This window comes from Taeniopygia guttata, chromosome 9, assembly GCF_048771995.1.
Source record: "Taeniopygia guttata chromosome 9, bTaeGut7.mat, whole genome shotgun sequence".
NCBI lineage: Eukaryota > Metazoa > Chordata > Aves > Passeriformes > Estrildidae > Taeniopygia > Taeniopygia guttata.
In genome coordinates, this window is record NC_133034.1 from 9,272,018 (window position 1) to 9,296,486 (window position 24,469).

Here is a 24,469-nt window from a genome sequence, read left to right on the forward strand (position 1 = left end):
AGATACACAAGATTATCTTCCAAGGGCTGATTTTTTTCTCTTCAGGTTTTCTCCTGCACTCATGCTGCACAATTTCAAAGTCTGGAGCCTTTGGAGAGGTCCAAGGGATCTTGGAAGGGGCTAGGAAAATGAGGAGAAAGACAGAAACAGGTGATCTGCATGCAGCAGCAAAAAAAGGCTTCATAAACTTAGTAGAAGCCTACCTTCCAACAGTCTTCCAGATTGAAAGGAGGCACGGAGTGCACTCTAGGAGCAGTTGTAGCAGTCTTATTAGCAGACTAGAGCAGAAAAGAGAAGGAGGACATTGAAAGAAAGGAGTTGCCCCAAAGAGACACGTATTTCCTCATATACTTGAACAGTTAATCTTGTCACAAGAAGTTTGTGAAATCAGGGCCCACAACAATTTGGCTTTTAGAAAAAAATTATTATTACAGCAGAATAACCGTTACATTCAAAATAATGGATATTTGTACAAAAGTAGAGTCATACAGTCAGCAGTGGACAAAACTAGTAGAAATACCTCTTCAAAGTATTGTCAGAGGAGCATCTTGTGATGACAAAGCCCGTAGCTAAAAGACATGGTACAAAACAAGAGCTGAGTCCAGCAACGAGAAGAGAAACTAGACTGGGGCAATAACAACTCTGAGAAAACTCATATACAGAGTAATGCAAAGCACAGAATTGTTAAACCCTTTGCTACATGAGCTGACCTTCATCTTCACCATTATACAAACAAACAAACCCCTTCAGTTATTGGTTTTTGGTATTCCTCTGAGGATCTGGCACACTGGGAAGAATTTCAGAAAGTGCACTTTAGAGGTGCATACAGCAGTTTTCTCTCCAGGTAGTTTAACATTAAAATGCAGGCTTGTTCATGTATTCTTCCACTGTCTAGAAACAAAAAAAAAAAAAAAAAAAAGAAACAGATGCATTATGGAAATCTGACATTTAAATCATGCCATAGCACAGCTGTGGCTAAACTCATCACACCAGTGGCCTTTGCACACAGTGGCTGAGTTCCATGTGCACAGGGCAGAGCAGGTCAAACCTGCTCAACTCCCACAGCACAGCCCAAGCCAGTTCTACCACTGTACTGCTCTCTTCAGGATTGTGATGGATCCTTCACTACCAAGGGAAAAAAATAAATGAAACCCATCACATCCAACTGTTTTTGCCATCCCTGGCTCAATGTTACCCATTACATTCCAAGTTACAAGAGAATTCCTGCAGGGTTCTGAATAAGGGTTATATATCTGTGCCCTGCAGAAAAACTACACAGGTGCTTCTGAATGAAAGCAGAGTTTGCCAGCACATACTCTTTCCAATTTTAAATGTTAATAGTAGGTCATGTTTCCAATGCTATTAGTGAAATAGATTTTTCTGTATTTACATATACATATGCACACATAAAATATAAACTTAGATTATGTTCTTATATTAAAGAAGTATCTTAGATACATCTTAAACTATTTCTTAATAAACTAGCAGTTACGCTGCAAGAGAGCAACAGCTTTATGAAAAGACCCTCCAGATGATACCAAAAGGGTTGAATTGAAAGCTCATGTAACTGCACTGTTGTTCCTGTTGAAACAATGTAAGACACACTTGGATAATTTAAGTACCAGAAGTGCTTAGCTGTGTTTTCATCTCCTGTCAAACAAAGAAGATGTATGAAGATGAGGTGTTTGCCTTTTGTCCTCCTCTGCCTTACCTCCTGCAACATGTCAGAGTCTTCTATGGCTTTCACTGCAGTCTTCTTTGAAGTCTCTTGTACTTCTCCACCAATTATAAACTCATCAAGAATAAAATAAGCTTTTTCAAAATTAAAAATAATATCCAGCTCGCATACCTGCCAGAACAAGAGGCCACAACCATGTTTAAACCATGTTTACATTATTGTAAGCACTACTAGGCCAAAAGCTGTTGTGATGATCAAATATCCTCAGCATAAGCACCCTTGTGGCAGGTAGCGGGGTTATGTTATGTAATACTGAAGCTTCTGTATATGTTCTCTCCACATATACTGACTTACAGCAAAGATATTCCACTTATTATTAAGTTCATGTTGGTTGTCAGAGATCCAAGCTGACTTCCCGGCCCACTAACCTTATCACAGGTCCTACACAACCCCTGTAATGTGAGTTACCTAGGTTCACAGTTTCACAGAGCAAGACAATTCCCTGCCCAGCAACAGCCACCAACTGCTTTTTAGTTTTGAGGCAGTACAGACATGTCGTGGCACACTGATTTAACTAAGATATGAATTAAGGCAGGCAGGAAAGTTTCAAAAATGTTCAGAGAAAAGATGGGTCTATTATATTCTCTAAAGACTTACTGAAAGACTTATTTGGACCTTCTCTGTATCTTTTCTTTAAAAACACACTGATTTTATCTTTTGCCTCTATGTCCTTAATTGTTACACAGTAGTATGAGAACACAAAACCAATACATCTGAAGATTTCAGGAGAGAGAATTAAAGTACTTTCACCTGTTTTGAGTTTTTGAAATAATTTTTCCTGAACCTTTCCCCTCAAATTCTGTACCAAGACAGACATACAAAGCATCAAGATTTATTCTGGTCAAGTGGAAAAAGGATGGAAAAACAATCTTACGACCATTTCAGCACTGTTTTATAAAATACTCTAATAATTAATTTCATTCTGGATTGAGAGCTCCTGCAGGGCAAGTGCAGCAGATGGAACACAAAGCAAATAAGCTCCACATAATTTTGTTTATCAGACAGACAGGAATGAGTTCATGGGAGAAAGTGAAACCTACGTTTCCAAAATATCTGTCCAGGAGCTCCACGTATCGATGAACGACCTCTAGTGTCAGAAGCTCGTTATCCTGGTCTTCTATTGCACAGCAGAAATACAAACTAGCATACCTGGGGAAACAGGCAAAAACAGGCAAAACCATGGCAGTGAACAGCTCAGCGCTCTGTTCATCTCTTACACGTCATTCATATGACAGTTAATTCTTACCTAGTCTCTAAAATAAACATTTTCTTTCCCTGTTACAGTGTCCCAGAGAACATTTTTGAAGTTCAGATGATTTAAACAAACAGCACTACAGCAAGTGGGGTTAATTAAACTGTAGGAGAACCTAACCCTTCTAATTAAAAAATAAAAATAAGGCAAAGATGAAAGAAGTTACATCTCAGTAAGCCTGCTGGCTGTCAAATGACAGTGTTTTACAGGGGGCCAGAATGCATGAAGCTACTTAGACCAAAGAAGCTTTGTAACTAACTTGCACCAAAATTTTATGTTTAAACCAACCCAAGATCTATCCAGCTTGCTGATACTGTGGCTGGAGGCCAACTTGTCACAGCTTCTGATAACATATTTATATCCATCTCATCACAGCATGAAACTCAGTTTTTGCTAAATGGGAGATGATTCATTTACCCAGTGTACTACACATTAAGGCTACATTTGCTTGCTACAACTTTAGAAGAACAAACAGGCAGTTAACATTAGCTGTCGTGTAACTGGGGACCAATGATTTCTTTGCAAAAGGAAATGAGAATTAATACTTTCCAGAGCAACAAATGTTTCAAAACCAAAATTTGACAGAATTATGAAAGTGCCTTGGAACAGTTCCTCCAATCTCCACAACTGATAAAACCCAACACACACATCTCAGCCAGGCTACCCTGTGGAATTTGAAGGGGCAGGGAGATCTAATGCCTTCTGAACACCCATACCCATTAGGTTACTCCTGTTTTTCTCATTTGACCAGTATTTTCCACCCCACAATCACCCTGCTGGTTTGTCCAGGTACACTGCCTTGTTATACCCAGACTGCCAGTGGCAGGCTCCTAACTCAGCCCAGCGCTATTAGTGTTGTTTGCTGCTTTTCCTTAAGTGAGCCTTTCTTTTTCTTCTTCTAGCATGAGTTATTAATATGATTAGTGATTATACGTTCTTACAAAATTACTCACACCTTTTGTAAACAAGCTTGAGGTCTTTCCAGTCAACAAAACTACTTGTTTTTTGATTGCGAGACAAAATAATCTGAATAATTTCTCGAATGATCTTTTTCTTCTCTTTATCAGGTAGAGTCGTGTACCATTTCTGAAGCCTTAACTTCCCCTGCCGACTGAACAGCAGTATAAAGTGTATCTAGAGTAAACAAAGCAACATGGTTAACACCAGGGCCATGGCCAGGGAAGAGCATTCCTCCGCCTGGCACCAGAAATCCGAGTCCTGGCCACACACCACCAACCCTGGCGTGATGGTTGGACGTGGTGTCAGTGAGGTCTGGGGGAGGCTCAGCACGGCAAAGATCTCTCCTCTCTCCTGTTTCTTATCCAGACAGCTCTCCCCACCCTGTGGCACATCTTCCCTAGGTCAACCCTTTACATCCTCTCCTACCCATCCTCCTTACCTTGTGCAAACAGCAGCTTTGCTTCCTTTTCTGCCCCTGCCCTGGGGAACAGGAGGAGCATCACCACTCAGTGGTGAGAAGAGGGCACCACCCCATCCTCCAGCAAAACCAGATATGTCAGCAAAAGGACTTATCCACAACAGGAGTAGGGAAATCAGGATTGGTGTGGCAGAAGACTAGAAATATGAAGACTGAGACAGCAATCACAATCACTAACAACTCTGATATTGCACTATTTGAGATCACAAAAGAGCAGGTTCCTAGAAGAGGCAATAAGGGGCAGAAGAAACCTACACTGGAAAAAGCTTGACTGGTTTTACTGAAGAAATCAGGATATTACAAAACTCAGACAACTGTAATAATGAAGGACAGACCTCAGTGAGTAATTCTGGATTAAATAAAGGACAGTATCACTACTGCTCAAAAATTTCAACTTTAAAGCTACTTATAACTTTACAAGGTTTGACCAAATGATTGTTCCATGCTTAGCATAAACAGTAGTACTTAAATACACAAGAGCCAGCTTTTAAATGCCACTGGGGCTTTGGGAGAAAAGTATCAATTCACATTTATAAAAATAGTCCTATTAGCCGGTTAAAATAGCTGATCACAGTGTATATTAGTGGTATAGTATATATCATTCACCCAGAGCATGAAAATGGCTTTAGGAATGCGGGACATCAATTTGAGGACAACATCCTTCTCCAACAGGACATCTGCTAAATGGAAAAAAAACCCTACAAACCCACCTGGGGGGTGGGGAGAGATGGAGATGTGTTTAATGGCTGAAGACATCTGAACTGCCCTGCTCTTGCCAGGCACCCTGACTGCTGTTCTCACCAGCTCCAGCCCCAGGGGTCTGCAGGAAGGGTAGCTGTAGCTATATCCATGTGTGTCACAGGCACACTGCCAGTTGTCCATACAGTCACTGGTGGCTTCCCCTGATCCTGGGGGGACCAGGGAGAAGCACAGTGAGTACTTTCCTCACTGGCTCCCAATCCATGCAAAGCCCTGATCCAGCAGGTCTCTTACCACATCCCTCACCATTAGCCTAACCTTATCCTTCCCTAGAGGTTTTCCAATCTCTACCCTAATCCCTTCTGCTCCTTGTTTCCTGTTCCAGTTTATTGCTGTACCTATACATCATCACTACATTTCCAAGTGAGGATTATAAAGTTAAAGTTCACAATCACTATCAAGATTACAATTCAGATTTCTGTGAAGATACAATTCCACACTCTGGAAAAGTCTGAGCAGAGAAGTCAGAGAAGCTTCTACACAAAAAAAAAAAAAAAAAAAGAAAAAAAAAAAAAAAAAAAAAGGAAAGCTACTGGATTTTAAACAAAGCATTCATTCATAATTCAGAACCATTCTCTACCTATTGAGTTGCACAGTTGTTGAGTAATCCGGAGATAAGAGTTCTGACTATGCTATGAAAGACTTCAAATGTGGGATCATTTTAGGGAAAGGAGGAAGGTTTTAGTCATGTGTGTCTTTGGCAGGATCTACTACTGGATATAAGGCTCTTGCCATTGCTAGTGTAATGTGCTTGATAAAATTACAAGGATTTTGCAGCTGCATTCTGGTGAGTCCTGTAATACTCTCCAGACAAGCTTGCTTAATAAAAACAAGTATGTTGCTGGCAGGACACATGGCCTGATTACAGTGAATAGCAAAGCACCACTGTTTTGCCTATCTCTGTTCATATTAGCAGCTGGGTTTTAACATGGGAATCTTCAGCTGCCAGGGTTATCCCTTCCCAGGTGATGCAGGGACATCACTCACTGTCCATACACATGCACACTGAGAGGAGCTGGCTGAATGAAAGTCAGTTTTGCTTGCTGCACAGCACATTAACTCCAAAGCCCTCATAAAGATGAGGATGTTTTGAAAACAGAGCATAGGTTCCAAACGTAAGAGCAGCAGGTCAGCAGGAATCCATCCAAAAGCCATTGAGTAGAGGAAGCAGCTCTTTGATAAACAAATTTCTAAAAATATGGTGAATCATCTGACAGGAGAGGATGAACAGATTTGACTGAAAATGCAGAGAATGAGTCAATGAATCTCTATCAAAAGTTGACAGCATGTTCAGCATAAGACTTTGTGGCATCCTTTGCCTCCAGTGCTTCAATAAGAAAATAAAATGAAAAGGTATTCTAGTTTAGGGTCAGCTGATGGACTCAAGAGACCTTAAACCTGAGTGTCTGCATGTAATACACATATATATCTGCAGAACTGCAACCTTATGCCTCTAAAAGGTTAAATACCAACAAACCAGGGAATCACTGAATATTGCCAATTACATTACTGGAGGATTTCATGCTTCACCTATAGGAAAGTGAGCTGCTGTCCACTCAAAACTGCTTTGAGAACTCCACTGTTTCCTCTACACATGCAGGTGATGTCTCACCACCGCTTTTATGAGCTGAGGCAATGTTCTTTGCAATCAGAAAATATCCATTAATGCTTCTACATGTATAAACATTCATACATAAGCTCCAAAAATCTCATTGTTTGGGTCTTCTGTCCCACACTGTTTCATATGCAGACTGTAACTGCGTACCTCACGTGGCAATTTTATTATTACAGAAATACAGACAGATAGAAAATGGCACAATTCTAAATTTTATAGTCCGCAGCAAAACAGTGCACCCTCAAGCCCAGGTACATATCACTGGCCAGCTAAGAATTATGTAACAAAACAGATTATTAGAAAGCTGCAGGTACTTAGAAGCAAAAATATCGTGTGTGAGGTTTCTCCTCTTTTTGTTCTTCTTCCTTTTTCTAATTTCTGAAGCCCCTTCAATTTGGGGAACTCTTTAGGAAGTAAATAATACATTCTTAAAAGGTTAAATGGCTTTTAGCATTTTCAATTTCAACATCCAGTGCTGTTCCATTCAGTTCAGCTTTGCTCTGCCCAGCCCCACTGTCATGACACAACACATTCCTCACTCTCATGGCTCTGTTCATTACATCCCACTGGAAAGACTCTGATGCATCAATAAACCTGATAATATTGAAGTACTGCACAAACACAGATCTAACAGCTCATCTGTTCCTTGCTCATGTACTGTGAAAACATATTTGCTTTCCTATAGTGCTGATGACAAGATAGATGTTGATTAAGAAATTTTTGGTTCATTTTTAACAGCCAAACTGCAAAGAGAAGATTACCCTGCAATGCTTTAATCATCTTTAAAAGTTCTAATTCCAGAGGAAAACAAAGGCAAACGACTTGCTACAAGCAGAATACCTGAGAAAGCAGTGTGCTTGGCTCCCTTTCTTACCATCCCAGGGCATGCTGGCTGTGATTAACAATCAACAGACCCAGGGCTGATGCCAGAGGGAATTTTTAGGTCCAAGACTGAGTGGGTTGAGATGAAGAGTACAGTTCCTAAGAGAGCACTGGTTTCCTTCACATGTGGAGTCTGTGGAGACAAGCTTTGGTCTGGGAGCTGAGAATAACTTTATTAGCTTGTTTTAATGAATCAGACCCAACCACCCACAGCACTGTGCAAAATGACCTCCATAAACATCAGTAAATAATCCAAATGACTGCATTTTTATTTGTAGGCTATTGGAAAAACAGTTTGTGGGGTTATTTTTTTAGATCAAACATTTAAACCAGATTTCTAAACTAGAACTCTTATCTTCTTCTCATGCATTTATGAATCAATTGCAGCAGTAAGTTACTTAACAGATTGGAAAGTTATGGGGCCTTCTGTTCTATCAAGATTTACAAAACTGTACCAGGATAAAAACCAACACCCTTAGTTTCAGGGCTATTAAAAAAAAAAATCTAATGCTAGACTTTAACATAAAATAATTTATCAATAAATAGACATCAAAAATGTAAAATACAAAAGGTTTACATATTCATGAGCAGCAAATACGAGAGAGATAGATGAAATAACACACACTGGGATTTCCTTCTGCCTTCTTTGGGAGACCTTTCCCTCCTTTAACTAATGGGCTGTAACAATCTGATAAGCAGCTCACCCAAGCTTGTCTTCTGGACTGCTCCCTGCCAGGACTGCAAGTCCCCTTTGGTGCAGCCTTCCCCACTGTTTGGCCATTACACACTTCAGACTGATCAAACACATTACAACTGGCTCAGTAGTTTCAAACTTGGATCATTTTTGCCTTTACAGAGGGTTTAAAATTTAACCTAATCTGCCACAATTAGTACAACTGTCTAAAGGGCTGCATTCCATTACATACACAACAAGCCACTTGCAGGGGTAGCAGATAAAAATGAATACATGAGAAAGGGACTTTCCTAGAGCAATTTCTCCAGTTCACTGTTTAATAACACCAACATGTAAAAGATGTCCCATTTCCTCCTACAAGGTGATCTCCAGGGGTGTGCAAGAGGCTCTTATTCACCCCACTGTGAGAAAGAACATGCACTAGAACTGCTGCTCCTCTTCCTGTAATCCAACCTGCATAACATGGGCTGACTGGTTCCAAACCTGTTCTGTGGCATCCGCTTCACCACCTCCGGGGAGGAGAGGGGAACTCATCAAGGAGCCTCAGGGGAGGGAAGGCAGAAGAAGAAGCCTGCAGAAAAAAGAGCAAGAATGCCCTTTCCTATCTGGGTGTGTGGCTGGGCAAAGATTTACTTTGTGAGGCAGCTCTGTCACTTCAGCAGCTCTGGGCTTACACTCTGCTTCAGCTGGAACCTCTCCAAATTCGGTTAAGAACCCTCCAAAATCAAAGCCACCTTTATAAAACAGACACCTGAAATTCACATGCAAGTAAAATCTGCAACTTAGGAATTGCTATCCTTGAACAGACATCTTGGCAGAGTGAGGAAACTCGGCTTTCCTTAAAAACTTTCTGTAGGACAACAGACAATACAAGACATGCTAATCAATGAAAATTCCCAGACCACATAAAATGGGAAGTGGGATGAAAATCCAGACCTTCAGCTGCCAACAGAAGCCTGGGGAAAACCAGCCTGACTGGCTGTACCTGGTGGAGAGGAAGCTACTTAACTTAGTCTGATTCCCCTGAAGTCTGCTTGATCTGCTGCCACTGTTTTAGTCTAATGGAGTTCATATTCTGCTTCTCTTTTACTATTTTTCATTCTTTCCTCTGATATGAAAGAATCTATTTCCCAATATAGACAGCTGTCCAGATGTTTTATCAGTATTTATTTGTACAACACAACTGAAAATGAACAAAACCTACTTTCATTTAGTTTTCTCTTTAAAAAAATATGAACATTCACATTATTCCAGCCATTAGCTTTTTTTTTTTTTTTTTAAATCTCCAAAACATTTAAAGAATAAAAAATTCCTTTTAGTTTTTGCTTTGTTCAGTGAGGTGGATTTTTTGTTTTGTTTTGGAGGTGGGAGGAAAGTAAATACTGAAATTAAAAAAAACAGTGAACACAGTTGGTTTGGAATGCCAGGTGTTTAGGGTGAAATGAGAAAGATGCACTGAACAGACCTATTGACCTATTAGCAATCTACCCACATCAGGACAAGACAGAATACTAACATACTCAAGTACAGGTATTTTGGTATTCTGCTGTTACATTAAATCCCATCTGGCTCCTGACCTTTAATAAACACTCTAGGGTTTCAGACACTTCTAAAGCAAATATATAAAATTCAAAACAGACTACTTTATTAAAAATATTAATTTCCTTACTTGTTTGCTCTGTCACTAAAGCATTTATTCACAGCAGCACAGGAGCTGACAGATGTTTGTTAAATACTGTTGGCTCTCAGCTTTAAAATTTCAAACATGTACTTAGTCTGCATGATGTAAACAAATAAGAAAAAAGAAAATATGCACAGACCCAGCAACACAGGAATTCTGAAGCAATGTATTGCTGCCTACCTGGCACAGGATTCTTCCTCACTTAATCTCCATTAGGAACATTTCTGAGCAATTTCCCCTGAACAATACATCCAAAGTCCATGCAATAAAAGCTGTGCCAGATCATTACAGGCACACGTGACCATAGTTACACATTGATTTTATGCTTTTCATGATGCAGAAGTCACCCTTATCTTATTACAGAAGATTTTAAATGGTCCAGCACACTAGCATTTTAAGGATATTTATAACATATGCTATCGATCCAGACAGCAACAACCTTCTTGATAGCCTCACTTGAGTTAAATAAAACTACAATCAAAACAGTATAGCTGAGCTCAAGCTGCTCACTCCTGATCCCTAACTAAGGACCAGAAAACAAAGCTCAAGGAGTTTTCTCAGTGCCCAAGCTCCCTCTAGCTCTGCTCCCACTTATCTCTATACAAGGCCTGACTTGGCTCATCCCTCACAAACTGAGTGGCATTCCTTCACCAGTGAATCCATTCCTCCCTACAGCACAGGCACAGCTGGTGACATTCCTGCCCAGTGCCCTCCCTACAGAACAGGCACAGCTGGTGACATTCCTGCCCAGTGTCCTCCCTACAGAACAGGCATGGGCTGGTGACATTCCTGCCCAGTGTCCTCCCTACAGCACAGGCATGGGCTGGTGACATTCCTGCCCAGTGTCCTCCCTACAGCACAGGCACAGCTGGTGACATTCCTGCCCAGTGTCCTCCCTACAGCACAGGCACAGCTGGTGACATTCCTGCCCAGTGTCCTCCCTACAGCACAGGCACAGCTGGTGACATTCCTGCCCAGTGTCCTCCCTACAGCACAGGCATGGGCTGGTGACATTCCTGCCCAGTGTCCTCCCTGCAGCACAGGCATGGGCTGGTGACATTCCTGCCCAGTGCCCTCCCTACAGCACAGCCTCCTCCTCACAGGCTAGGCCATGCCACCAACAGGGACAGACTTCCTGCACTGCTCTGGAGAGCAGAGGCAGCACAGATTTCCAAAACACCTCCAAAGGGGTGGATGCAGGCAATGGCATCCAGGTTTTACAGAGGATAATTACTCTTAATTTTCTTAAATTTTTATTCCTACAAGTGGAATTACTGCAGTTTTCAGGTAATAAGCAAGCACAGACCCAGGCTGGAGTTTGCCTCAGGCTCTGCCATAGGAGAGCACGCCAGGGAAGCAGCCACACCACTGTCCCTTCAGTGTCACCACAGGACAGACACAGCAGGGATGTGAGCCTGCTGAGCTCACAGAAAGCAGCAGTTTGAAGAGATTTGAAACAATTATTAACTAGGTAATCACATCCCTTCTGCCTCCTAGGCTGGGCTCTTAGATGTTTGTTTGCTTAGATGATTTTGGGAGGCAGAGGACCCCATTCACTAGGTTTTTACAATGAGGAAGGGACCAGGGGAGAGGCTGAACAAGCTGGTGAGAGCTAGCCCTAATTCACTACAACCCCAGTGCACTTTACAGGCACAAGAAGCTATTTTTCCAGCCTGTTCCTTGAACTCTAAGTGAAGTAACAGAGCTAAAATCTCACCCAGTGGATTCCAGCAAAAGGTTTCTCTTTTAGTTTCGTTTCCACTTTGTCTTATCAGTTATTTACTGGGCTTTCCCTGCTACATGAAGGCACTGCAGTGCCCTTCCTTTGCCTCTGACCTCTCTTGGAGCAAAGTTAAAAACCTTTGCTCTGGGACAGGGCAGGCACAGCCAGATGGTGACAAGCTAACCTGGCTCCTCAGGCAGCTGAGCACTCCAGCCTGGCAATTCCCATGTGCAGACTGAACAGTGCATATTGGCAGCAGCCTCATACCCATTTCTCCAGCTCCCAACAAAGATGCTCACAGAAAACCTGAGCTCCAAAACGACTAAAGATACATGTGAGCTGAGATCATGTTTATAACTCTGAAAGAGCACAGAATAATCTTTTGGAAACACTGAAGCATTTAACTTGGCCATTTTCAATTGAGAAATTCTCCATTCTCCCTTTTAAAATGGCATTTTTTCATTAAGGTAAAAAACCAACATGGATTTAACCTAAGTATAAACATAAAAGAAGCAATCACTGTTTACAGAAGGAAGGGCCAGAGCAGAAAATCTTCCAAAATGCTTTATATGTTGGCCCAATATTTAGCCTGAGAAAGGATCAAAAATTCATTCTGCTATTTCTCCAAGTCGTGTCATGAGACTTCAAAGAAAGGAAATGTCTGAGGTACTGCCTCTTTCCCATTCCATCTCCTGAGCCCAGAGGCTGTTGAGTTTCATGCAGCACTTCCCACAGCTTCTCTAGAGCTCAGAGCACACAGGCACTCACCCAACACCTCACCTGCTCTCCTTCCAGCACACAGCCTTGCACAACAAAGGCACAACATGGTACATTTCTGCATTTCACTCAAAGAGTCTGTTTCTCATTCCTTTGTAGTTAGTGCCCATCACTTACCCCAGGGGGCTAAGCAGAGGATGGTGACCACAGAGCTCCTGCGCTGATTAACAAGCCACTGAGAACTGCTTGAGTGTCTGAGCAAAACTACCCCAAGCTCCAACAGGCATTTACTGGTTAGTGAAGAGGGATTTTAATGCCCTCCTTAACAGAGGAGAGCAGATGGATATCCTACATAAACTCAGCAAGCCAGAGAAGAAAAAAACACTGGTGCATGGAGTACCTGGGGTTGTATCTGTAATACTGAGAAACACACATCAGGACATTCCAGGTCAGACAGGCACGCCAAGCTTGCTTTCAAACATGCAAATGTAAATTGCACCTTCCCATCCTAACCCAAAGCCTTTGCATCCTGTAGTCCTACTCCCAAATGATGTGCCATGCTTGCAGGACTGGATCTTGCAATTCCCTCTCTACATTGCAACATCTGCAGAAATGCAAAGGCCCAGGAGTGGCATTCAAGAAAGCACAGAGCCAACTCAGCCAAGAAAATGCAGATGACAGCCTGCAGGAATAGGACAGTAGGAAATGAAAGGGCAGGGATGGAAATCAGTAACTGGGCACATGTGATAGAATTCTTTTCACACAAGTATTGTTTAAATTTAGGCATCACTAGCAAGACCATGACTGGCTCACAGCCTGACGTGGATGCCAAAGCATAAATCTGCCCTCCCTGACTCACCAGTTTCCTCAGTGCTTTCATCACATTGTCCTTTTGCAGCTCTTGCAGGTAACTGATGGCTTCAGAAGGTCCCTGGGATCGTTTATAAAGCATGGGATTTTGGAGCAACTAAAGACATGGAAAAGCAGCAAAATCTGTCATTTTCTTGCCTCATGACAGACCCAGCTGCCCATTATCCCTGCAGCCTTCTTCCTGCATTTGCCATCCCTAAATGCTTTCTCTAGAGCCCTCTAGGCATCCCACATCCTAGTAACTCCTGGCTCTGAAATGCCTGCAGTTTCTTTATTTCTGAGCAAAAGAAATTTTTTTTTTTTAAGAAAATATTGTTACACTGCTGATTATTAAGCAAATAATGAGCAGATGATCTTCCGTAACTTTTTTTTTTTTTTTTTTGCTTTTCAGGAATGAGCTTAATATCCAGGGATAGTAAAGCATGAATGGCAATTCCTGCATGGCCTGAGCAGGCTCCAGTATTAAACAGTGACCATCTGTAATGGTCATGGGCACTCGGAGAAGGAACACCCAAAACTGGCAAGTCAGAGATTACACACTTCCAAAGAACTGTAAAAAACATTTTTCCTCACAAATCCCACAAAACACTGTTCTGAAATCTAACTGAATGACAGGGAGTAACAAAATGCCAGATCAGCACCTGAACTGTACTCTCATCTAAGCAGCTTCCAGAAGGACACAAGCATAAGGAATAGGGCATGTGTAAAATCATCTGGTAGTCCCACCTCCAAGAATCAGAGGTTTAAGAATTATGGGACAGGAACTGCATGCAAACAACTCACTTGTGGCCCCACCTTTACTGGGACACCCACAGCACACTCAGCAGCGGACTGAAAACAGTCATCTACACTGTGTGAAAAAGTATTCCCATTTATCTTTTATACATTTAGTGACTAAAAATTTTACAGGATGTACCCTGATTCTTTGTAGAGCAACCAATCTTCAAGTGTTCATGATTTCATGTGTTTCTATTACTTCCCCTGCAGTCACCCCTTTGCAAGCAGAAAGTCTACAAACTCAGGATCTTCTACACAGGATGCCATTCCATCGCCGTTATGTACTACCATAGTAAAAGCTCACTACAAGACAAATCAACAAAGAAATACCACATGAACTTTTTTTGGTCATCTAGTATAAGAATCATAGTATAAGAATTGCTGCCTCCAACAACACACTAGTTTATTTGTCATTTTCTCTCCTCTCATCTGTTCTAATCTGCTGCCTTCCTTGTCTTTCAGAGGTAAATGCCTAGAGGCAAAGTTCATTGTCCTCCTGAGGCCAATACACACCTGTATCAGGAGTGGAAAATAAGCAGTCATTCTTAGAACTGTAAATAGTAAATTCTGTGCAGCACTGAAAACATCTTTTGCAGATCTACATCCATTTTCACGATTAAGGGCATTGAATGTTGATTATCTCAATATTCAGAAGAGCTGAGAGTTCATTTCCAAACACCAGGGAGGTGTCAGCAGCAGCCACAGCAACCAATATTTCCACCCCAGCTTCTAGATCAGTGACTGGTTATCAAAGTCTTGCTAAGTGGAAACAGTGCTTGCCAACTCCTTTTCTATTCAGGCCAAGTACATTTTTAGAGCAACTGTGCTCAATGGGATTCTTTTGATCTTTCTCCAGGGTTTCAGATCAAGCCCACAAGTACTAATTTGTCTCCCTGTAGTGATGAGCAGCACAGGTAGGAGGGAATCAGACCCTTTACTATACAGGCACCAATTCTGAGCGGAGCTATGCAAGCAGAGCTCTGTATTTATTCACAAAAGTAATCCTGATAACACTGAGGCAGCAGGAGGATCGAGGTGTTGCAACACTTACAGGCACAAGAGACTAACAGCAACACATGTCCTTGGGGAGACTTATCTTTTCCTCCTCTGTGCTCTCTCCCCACTCCGACTTTGTCAAGACAGCAATCCTTCACAACATGTATCTCTGCTGCACCCACATATATCAGGAAGCAGAATTTAGTCTTTCTAAAAAGTAATTTTAAGAAAAACATGTCACAAAGCTGGTCATAAAAGCTGTGTTTCTTAGCTGGATATGAAATCAGCTCTGCTGAACAGACTCTTCCTTGAAACTTACCTGGAAATCTGTAAGAGAGCAAACAATTGGAACAACCCTCTTGCTAAGACATGGCACCATTTGCACAAGCACCTTTAATTCCACCTCAAAACACAGAAAAAGGTGGCAAGCACAACTCATTCCAAAACAGAGAAACCAGTCTATGAAAAGTTTCAATGGCCTGTGTAAAGTTCACCACTCGTGAGCGTGGATAAGGCTTATTCTTGGTTTAAAAACCAGCAAACCCTTTTTTCTTGACTCATAAGCGACTGTTAAGAACCCCTACCCCTTTCCAGAGACTAGATGACAAAAGGAATTTAAAGTGAGAGCTCCCTGACAAAAGCATTGTTTCATGAGCACCAGATCCTCAAGAGAAAAACAGGGTAAGGCTGACAGCACTAATATGATGCAGTAACACCAGCAAGTGTTTGTTCTATGGCCTCAAACAAAAAAGAAAAAGAAAATTCTTACTTGTAAAAATGCACACTCATCTTGTAAAATCCTAACCATCAATACAGCAGCCAGACTCCAGATCGTCAAGAGCAGCACTCTTGTAAAAACAGTGCTCCCCTGGGACTATCGTGAGTGCTTTGAAATCTGGCATTTGTGAAGTACCCGCATCAAGGAGAGTTCGGAGATCACATTCCCTGAAATCAGCTCCCATATTACTGACCTTCAACGGCAAAATAGGAACTCCTGTTGTTTACATAAGCTTTACCAAAGGGAACCGTGTATGTAGGGCTGTCTCAGGGTGTAACCAGAAAAGTCACATCTCTACAGGGACTTAAGGTGTGGAGACTGGATTGCCATTTGTAAACTCATTACTGTGCATATTCCATTTGCAAATATAATGACAGGTACACCTTTCTAAATACAGGAGACTAACACATATTTTGCATTCTGGCTAAACCACTGAAGAGAAACAACATAGCTCTGCCTTTGAGGATAGAGACAAACAACAGCACTTGGCCTCCACTGAAGGAGTTGAGAGGCTTCTGTTCAGCTGCCCTGCCAGTAACTGGTATTGCAGGTGCACACAATGGGCAAATTGTGCAAGACAGCAGCTCGGGGAATGCCCGTAGAACCTGCCTCAAGCCTGAATTATCAAGCAGTGAGATGGTTTCTCTATTAAGAGGCATCACTGACCCTTTCTACTTGCAGTCATCTCAGGGGAAAATCTAGCTATTGTACTCCGATGCTGGCCATCATTCTTAACAAAAGAGAGCATCCACAGCACCCCTTTCTGATCACAGCAAAGCAGCACCAAGCGCAGCACTGGAGAGGCGAAGGCTCTCCCTTCTCAGCCCTTTAACCTGAAGGGCTGCTGCCCTTCCCAGCTCGAAGCGGCACTGCCAGCCCTGGAGCCGGGTCGCACAGTGACACTGGTGACCGGCAGAAGGTTCAGAACCAGACCCACACGCTCTCGCTGGTGCACTCATTAGCTGATGGAAAGGTGCAGCCAAATCCCAACAAGCCCCACCAGAGCCGGCAGCGGTGCAGAAGCACCCGGGCTGGAGGCAGTGCGAGCCCTCCACTTACCTGGCAACAGGGAACACACCTGGGGAAGAGCTCTTCCCAACCATCCCGCACAAGAAATCCCACCGCCCAACACTGACCGCCGCCAGTCAGCCTAGAGACAGACAGACCCACAGCAAACCTCACTCGATCCTTCTCCAGGCACTGGAGCCGACCTGCACCTCAGCTCCTCGAGTTACAGGAAGACTTTTTAAAGCCTCTCTGTAGCAGCCTGGCTTTCCTGGTTGTCTAAGACAGGCTCTCGGCGTGACCCGAGCTCATCCCGAGGGTCGGGAAACAAAACGGAAAACAAAAAGAAGAGAACTTTCATTTCCCCCGAGCAGGTGCAAGCCTCGCTCGAGCCCGCCTGGGAGCGGCTTCAGCTGCGGCGCAGCCGGTGCCGAGGGCAGCCCCGCTCCGCGCCTCACAACGCTCCCGTCCCGGGGCCCGGCGGGGCACGGCCGCCTGCCCCGGCCCCGCTCACTCACCATGGCGCGGCGGCTGGCTGGGAGCCGGCCCAGCCCGGCCCGCCGCCTCCGTCCCGCCCGCCCCGCTCAGGTGAGGCCGGGCCGCATCGGCTTCCCACAATGCCCCGAAAGGGAACTGGCGGCGCTCCTCCCGCCGCCCGGCACCGCCGCGGGGCACGGGCCGGGCTGCGGGGCCGGGCCGGGCCGGGGCCGGGCGGGGCAGGCCGGCGGCGAGGCTGCTGACAACCGCGGTGCCCGGCCCGGCCAGCCGCTCCCAGGGCGCCTTTCTCACCGCGGCACAGCCGGCACCAACAAAACGCAGTTCGGGTCATCCCCCGTCAAGCATCCATGCCCTAAAGACACGGGGAGATCTGCAGGCATGATTGCTCTGCTGCCCATCTCCATCAAAATGGAACTCTGATAGTTGAAATAACTTCAGTGGCTGGGCTTGGCTCACCGGTGCTTTGTGATGCAGCTGGATGAGAGGGCAGGACATCAGTAAATCCCTGTAACCTGTGGCAGGGATTTGCTGATAAGCAGCTGGTGCCAAAAGAATGTGCAACATCCACAGACTCAGCACTTGAATCAAAAGATCTAAATCCAGGCCTAAGGCTTCTCAATTCTACGAGGAGTCTGATCCAGATACAAACTACTGCAGGAGCATAAAGTGCTTAAGTCCCATGTCTGTAGTCCAAAGGAGAGACATCTCCCAGAGCACAGCATGCATCCGTTTGGATATGGATCGCAGCTGCTCAGGCAGGGAAGAACTGTGTCCTGCTCCTGGGTGCAGCGGTGCATGTGAGCTATCAGTGAGAAAGGCAAAGAAATGCAAAGGCACCTGGGGACTTCAGCGATCCCTGTGGTGTCAACAACAACCCTTCTGCAGCCTCTGGCTTCAGAGAAGGAAGAAAGATCCCTAGCTAAAAGCAATTGTGCATGTAGGGCAGAGAGGGCAGTTGGGCTGAAACCTGCTCCCAATTGGAAGCGCAAATTTGCAAGAGCAGAGTGCAAATGCAGGTGTGTGCTCCTTATGCTCATTCAACAGCGTGGAGGTAATTTCCACATTTCCCTAACTGTGCATGACCCTACTCCGCTCAGCCCTCCATAAGTTTTGGGTTGGTCTATACAGACACACTGTTCCTGGAGTCCTTCACGGCTGCTTGCTGAGCTGTGGTTTCTGCATCTTGCAGCCCCAGCCCAGCAAGCAGCACATGGCATGCTGTGCAGTGATGCTGCCGGCTGCCTAGTGCTCTGCTTTCACTTCTGGAGTGCACCACACACACACAGTACAAGCCCAGCTGCCTCACAGATCTCAGAGCTACTCCATCTGCTCACTGCCCTGGCCTCTGCCCTTCCCGAGTGCGCAGCCCGGGCCCATAAAGCAGCACTATCTCCAGAGGACAGGAACATCTCACACTTTGTGCTGCGGGGTGCAGCACATACCCTGCCGTGCTGCCAGACAGCACTGGCCTCACTGGTTTTACTGGGGCACCACCTTGCCTTCAGTGAGCCTGCCAAATACATACTTAGTACAATCAGAATCTGTTAAAGCAGACCAAAACCTTTCACCACATTCTCCAAAAGGCACACAAAGTGCCACAGTACCCACACCGCCTCTCCCAGGAGATAAATGTCTGCCTTCCCCATAACCATGTTCATACCCCTGTCCCTTGCACCCCCAGCTCTACCTGCTGTGGCCTATGCAGAACAGGGGCTGACTCTGCACTTAAACCCCAAACACTCCCTTGGTGAATGGGCAGTGCTCACAGCACTGCAGCTCTGGGAAAGCCAGGTCTCAGGGAACACTCAGAACTGGATCTGCCTAACACACAAGAATGTGGACACCACAGTGCAACAGATGTGAGGCATCAATACTTCCATCTCCAAAAGGAATTTAAAATTAAGGGATGAACATACCCCTCACTCCCTACCTGTGTAATTTACTCAGGTGATGGGCAATAATATTTTTTTGCTTAACAACTGTTCCCCAATAATTTTATTTTCCTATGCAAAGATCTTACCTAATTAGGCCATAAACTCAAGAGAACCAGCCTGCTGCTTGTGTGTCTTTGCAAGTAATCAGAAAAAAGTGGCAGCAGCAGCAAACACAACATGGATAGACTGATCATTAAGAACAGTAAGCAAAGTCAGCCTATTATGGCCAATCTTGGAAGCTGGCAGAGAGAAGCCCTACAGAAACAAGCCTGCAGATATAGGATCATGCCTAAATTAGATGCTTTCCAGCTCAGAAAGCCAGGCTGCACTTAATGACTGCCTAACTAGCCATGGTAAGGACTTGGAATTCTCCCCTCCCTGTCTCTCTTCCACTAGCACTGTGTAGCTGTATAATTTTCTGATAAAGAAGATAACCATCAGGAGTTTCTAGCTGGGAAGTTTGAGCTATTAGTGTCACTCAGCAGGGGGAGGCAGCTGGGACACACAGTTGTGCCAGGTTAACCAATGGGGTGAACTTATGTCAGTTAAATGCCACAACATGAGCTCCTTCCAGTGCTTCCCTTATGCCCAGTTAGTTAACTTGAACATGAATGTTTGCAAAGTAATGCATATTTATTTCTCTAATTCAAAACTGCTGCAAAAAGCAGGTTTGAGACCCTTCTTTTTTAGCTTCCTTTTCTGCATGGAAGGACTATAAACATTTTCTTTCTTAAGGGTTCTTTGAAAGGCTTTAAAGAGAGGCAAGGAGCTTTTTACTGCTTTGGTGTATTTTATCCTCTTTGCTTATATTCCACTCTCCTAGCAGCCTGTCATATTCAGAAGTAGAAAACATTCACACCAAGAGTTACAGTGGATTCAGTGAGCCTTGAGTGCCTGCAGCAGTTTTGGTGGCTCTGGGCATTATTTATGTGAAAAGAAGCCATTGCTAAAATGTCAGATGCCTAAACCTGCAACAGGGTCTTGGGTCCTCCTAATCTCTGCAAGCTTTGTGTATTTCAGAAGCTAATCCTGAAACATATAAGTAAAGCTATATATTCACAATGATTTACAATTAATTGGGAAGTTATTTTCCTATGCATTTTAAGAGAAACAAATCCTGTCAGCTTCAATTAAGAGACACAAACTACTGTCTAAAGAACAGTAGGGAATGAACAAAATCTAACATTCTCACTTTCTTGGAAACAAAACTGCACAAGCTTTCCTTCTGAAAAAACCCCAAAGCATCCTTTTATTGCAGGAAGAAGTCTTTTCACTGACACTGAGTACCACAACAAATGAGACAGAACACTGGGCACTTATTCTGATTCTAGCCAGCAGATGCTTTGGTGTCGTTTTTCAGCACCTGAACTGAGTTCACAGACTCCCTCAGGTAAGTTGCCCTGTGCAAACCAAGGAGTTGAGGCTGATGAACACTCCACTTGGTGATTTTATAGGAGACCTGCTGTGCAGGTTTTTAACCACTAGATACTAGGTCTGTGGGGGAAAGAAAAAAACTTTAAAAGCCCAATTTAAATTCAGCTACAGGAGGTAGCTTTTAACTGCACTTCGGATCAATAGAGAAGCAACCTAACACTTGCACTTGGTTACTAGGCAGGGCTTGTACTTTTCCAGACTGCTTTTCTTATGTTCCCTTTTCCTTATTTGCTCACAAAGCCTGGATTCTCCACAATTTAAGTGCAGAACAAAGCATTCATATCACTAGAGCACGTACCAAATCATGTACCTGTGCCACAGATGTTGGTACCTTATCAGCAGCAACATGTTCAGTAAGTAATCCCAACATTTATAAAGTATTAGAAAACATTAAAAATAGCAATTCAAATAATTATAGTCTGTACTGAAGTGATAGGTGTACACAAGCACTTAAAGGGTCTCAAGTGGCATTCCATTTCATTTCCCAGCTGTATAAAATTAAAAGCAGGCCAAAAGGTAAACAGGCATTACCAAAGCTCCATCAAGAACTTTTTCAATCCAAAACTTGCTCTTGTAGCCCTCTTGTGTTCAGCTGGATTAACAGCTATTACAGTCACAGCATCCTTCCTTATCTCCCCAAAATCACAGCTCTGCATGCCTTAACCACACTGCCAGTCAGTTCTTTGCCCTGTACACCTTCACTCTGTTTCTTTCATGGTTTTCCTCTTTCCATCCTGGTTGTAAAACCAAAACCCATTCAGGCTCCTGTGCTTGCAGGCAACCCATGCTCCTGATACAGCAGAGTGCTTAGTTGGTGTATTCATACCATAAAACAGGGAACCACTGCTTTGGAGTAGGACTAAAGCACACCTTATTGCCTGTGAGCCTGCTGATATTCCCAGCATATCTCCATAAAAGGACTGTAATGAACACAATTTACAGCCTTGTTTCCCTCTTTCAGTTAATGCCTGTGAGTTCAAGTTTTAAATTGAGTGTCCCACAAACACCATTTAGACACATGAAATTCTCTACCCTTGCAGAAATCACCCTGACATTCTCCAAACTCTGACTATTGACAGTTCTGTTTATTCCACACCTTCCTTGTCAATCACCAAGTTATGGCTGCACTACTCTGCACTACTAATGGGATGGAGCCTTGTAACTGAGGATAAGGAAATGGGTTGTTTCCTAAACCACACTCACCTTCCATGTCTGCTGCCTCAGCCATCCTTCATTCAACCACTGCAAGACAGATCAGGAGGCTCGGGTGAGCAGGGCAGTTGTGCTTCAAGAGCTGCTTTCGCCTGTCTCAGGGAGCCAAACTCCACCATGGATGTGCTGCTGAGGAGGAAACCTGGAGAAGGAGCCGTATACTATAGAAGAAAGACAGAGAAATGAATGAGAACAGCAAAAAGACCAAGGACAGCACTAGAACTGACAGCCAGCCATGGCTTAGCAGCAATGCCATCAAGGAGAACAGGCAAGCAGTGCCCACTCTTGATCAGCTGCACAGGTGCACTTGAGCTCATGAAAACTTAAGAGTTTTGACAGATTACACATGTAGATTTTGAGAGCAGCTGAAAACAGGCTTCAAAAGAAGATAGATAACTGAGAACAGCTGAAAACAGGCTTCAGAAATTCAGTACAGATAGTGCAAGGCATAGTATCTTCTTTACTTGAAAGACAGCTAGAGTAGCAAAGCTAGGAGCAAGTTAAACCCTAATGTGTATTTCTCTATAAACAAGGTAAAGAGGACAAAAACATGTACCTCCACAACCCATAATATCTTTGTGATACAAAGCAATTTAGGAATTAATGTACCAAATTTTCTGCAGACAAGCCAGTCAATCCCACCAAATACATCAAGAGTAAGTAAAAAAATGTGCTTCTACTTCTTTGTGTGACCAGATTATACTTTGGTCAGAGACCCTGGGTACAAATATGAGTCAGAGAGCAGGTAGATGCAGCAACTCAGAGCTGCTGATATGCTGGGGGGAAAAGAGTCATGCATAGAAGCAAAAAGCAAAATTTCTAATGACCCCATATGTTTCACTTAATGATTTTTAATTTTATGAAAAAAAATCCAGAGATTTTATTACTGATATTATTTTGAAACTTCAATTGCCAGATAATAAAACAAGCAATGCTGTCTTTGAATCTGTTCAACAATTAGCTTTTGCATATTAAAAGCTGAGCAAACTACACAGCTGCCTAGAGCCCATGCCCTTACATCTTCCAAAGGGACAAGAAGCTTTATAGGATCACTTGACAGCAGTCACTTCAGAGATCCTTGATCCTTGCCTTTGTGAATGAGAGGCAGAAAAAGCCTTCAAAGGCCACATTGAAACTCCCTGTAAGATGGTTAGCTGATGACAAAACCAGCTTTTAAATGTTAGGCTGGCAGAAATTCATCATTTTCTGTAGTGTTTGATCATGGCATTTCACAGTTAGTCAGGTCATTCAGCACTGAGGATTTGGTCAACAGAGATAAAAAACCTTTGAGAGGTTTCCTTCTGAACTCTGTACTAGTGAATCTGATCAACATAAAAATCTGTCCCTTTCCTCCATCTGGTGTACTCTAAATCTCCTCAATGAATAAAGTCAACACTACAGGTACTAAGACCTGGCACAGCTATCTGAAACGTAAATGAAGTTTTCAGTATCAGGAATTTGAGAAGTGATCAACTGTGCATTCTCAGAAAACCAGTACATCTATTTTTGTGCTTTCACTACAAGGACACCATTTGCAACTCTTCAGCATCTTCAACTTTAACTAGAGTTCATATGCCGTATTCAAAACATATGATGGTCTACATAGACATCTAAATAGGCTTCTCTGACTACAGATCAGCAACAGTTTCATTTTTTCCAATCAGTTTTTGTTGTAACTAGAAACCACTGGAATTTGCCTTCGGAAATGTGAGAAGTTTAAGCAGTTCAAAATGTTTAAAAAAAAACCCAAACAAATTATTATATACCACACAGGCTCTTCAGCCTTCATTCAAAGGTGGCAAGTTTGTCAAACTCTTCCAGATTCCCTCTCTGGCTCCCAAATATCCCAAGGAAGCAGTGAGCCACACAACATAGTGATCAACCAACACTCAGACATTCCAAGTGTTCCAAAGCCAGCCAGTGCTGTATTTGAGCCTGTGAAGACTGTGAGTAGCTGTGAGGGATAAGGACGCTTTCCAGTTTATCTGCCTCCTTTGCCTGTGAGAAAGTATAATGAAACAGCTTGTGTAGCTGCAGGCTGTGTGCTCTGTATAGATTATATTGTAGGCTGTGCTCACCCCATCCAGCAAAATTAGCATTTCTCTGGCACCTCAGACAGGTCCAAGGCATCTCAGGAAAAGATCCTCTGTAGATAAGAACCTTTGCAGAGCTCTGAAGAGCAGCCAGATGAACCAGAGAAGATGTCTGTATGAGCTGGCAAGCAGAACACAGGATAGGGTTACACATCCCTAACTGGGATCACACAGCAGTTGCTCATGTCTCAGCTCACTGGTTCATTGTGGGCCTTTGACCTGCTGCAGCTCATTCAGTTCCAATACAACACACCCAACAAGCTCTCCCAGGAACCTACAATTTGTATGTGGGGCACGTAAACAAAGAGCCAGAGCACAAAATGGAGATTGTGCTTTCACAGGATGGAAAAAAACATGGATCATCCAAATGGAC

At 43.5% G+C, this 24,469-nt stretch overlaps 1 protein-coding gene across 6 annotated transcripts; it reads right to left on the reverse strand.

Annotated features, from left to right (window-relative positions):
* Positions 1-403: 403 nt before the first annotated feature.
* AP1S3 (adaptor related protein complex 1 subunit sigma 3) lies at positions 404-17,839 on the reverse strand. Of its 6 annotated transcripts, none has more exons than XM_072933614.1 (6): positions 15,198-17,032; positions 13,359-13,466; positions 3,946-4,124; positions 2,779-2,887; positions 1,712-1,849; positions 404-891 (listed from the first exon to the last, which is right to left on the reverse strand). In XM_072933614.1, the coding sequence occupies exons 2-6, from the start codon at positions 13,449-13,451 to the stop codon at positions 856-858; spliced, it is 555 nt and encodes a 184-aa protein (XP_072789715.1). In that variant the 5' UTR covers positions 13,452-13,466; positions 15,198-17,032; the 3' UTR covers positions 404-855. The 6 variants fall into 6 exon arrangements, with proteins under 6 accessions (XP_072789715.1, XP_072789716.1, XP_002194266.2 ...); XM_072933615.1 differs by lacking the exons at positions 13,359-13,466; positions 15,198-17,032 and adding exons at positions 8,862-8,949; positions 10,240-13,331; XM_002194230.7 differs by lacking the exons at positions 13,359-13,466; positions 15,198-17,032 and adding an exon at positions 17,444-17,591.
* Positions 17,840-24,469: the final 6,630 nt, after the last annotated feature.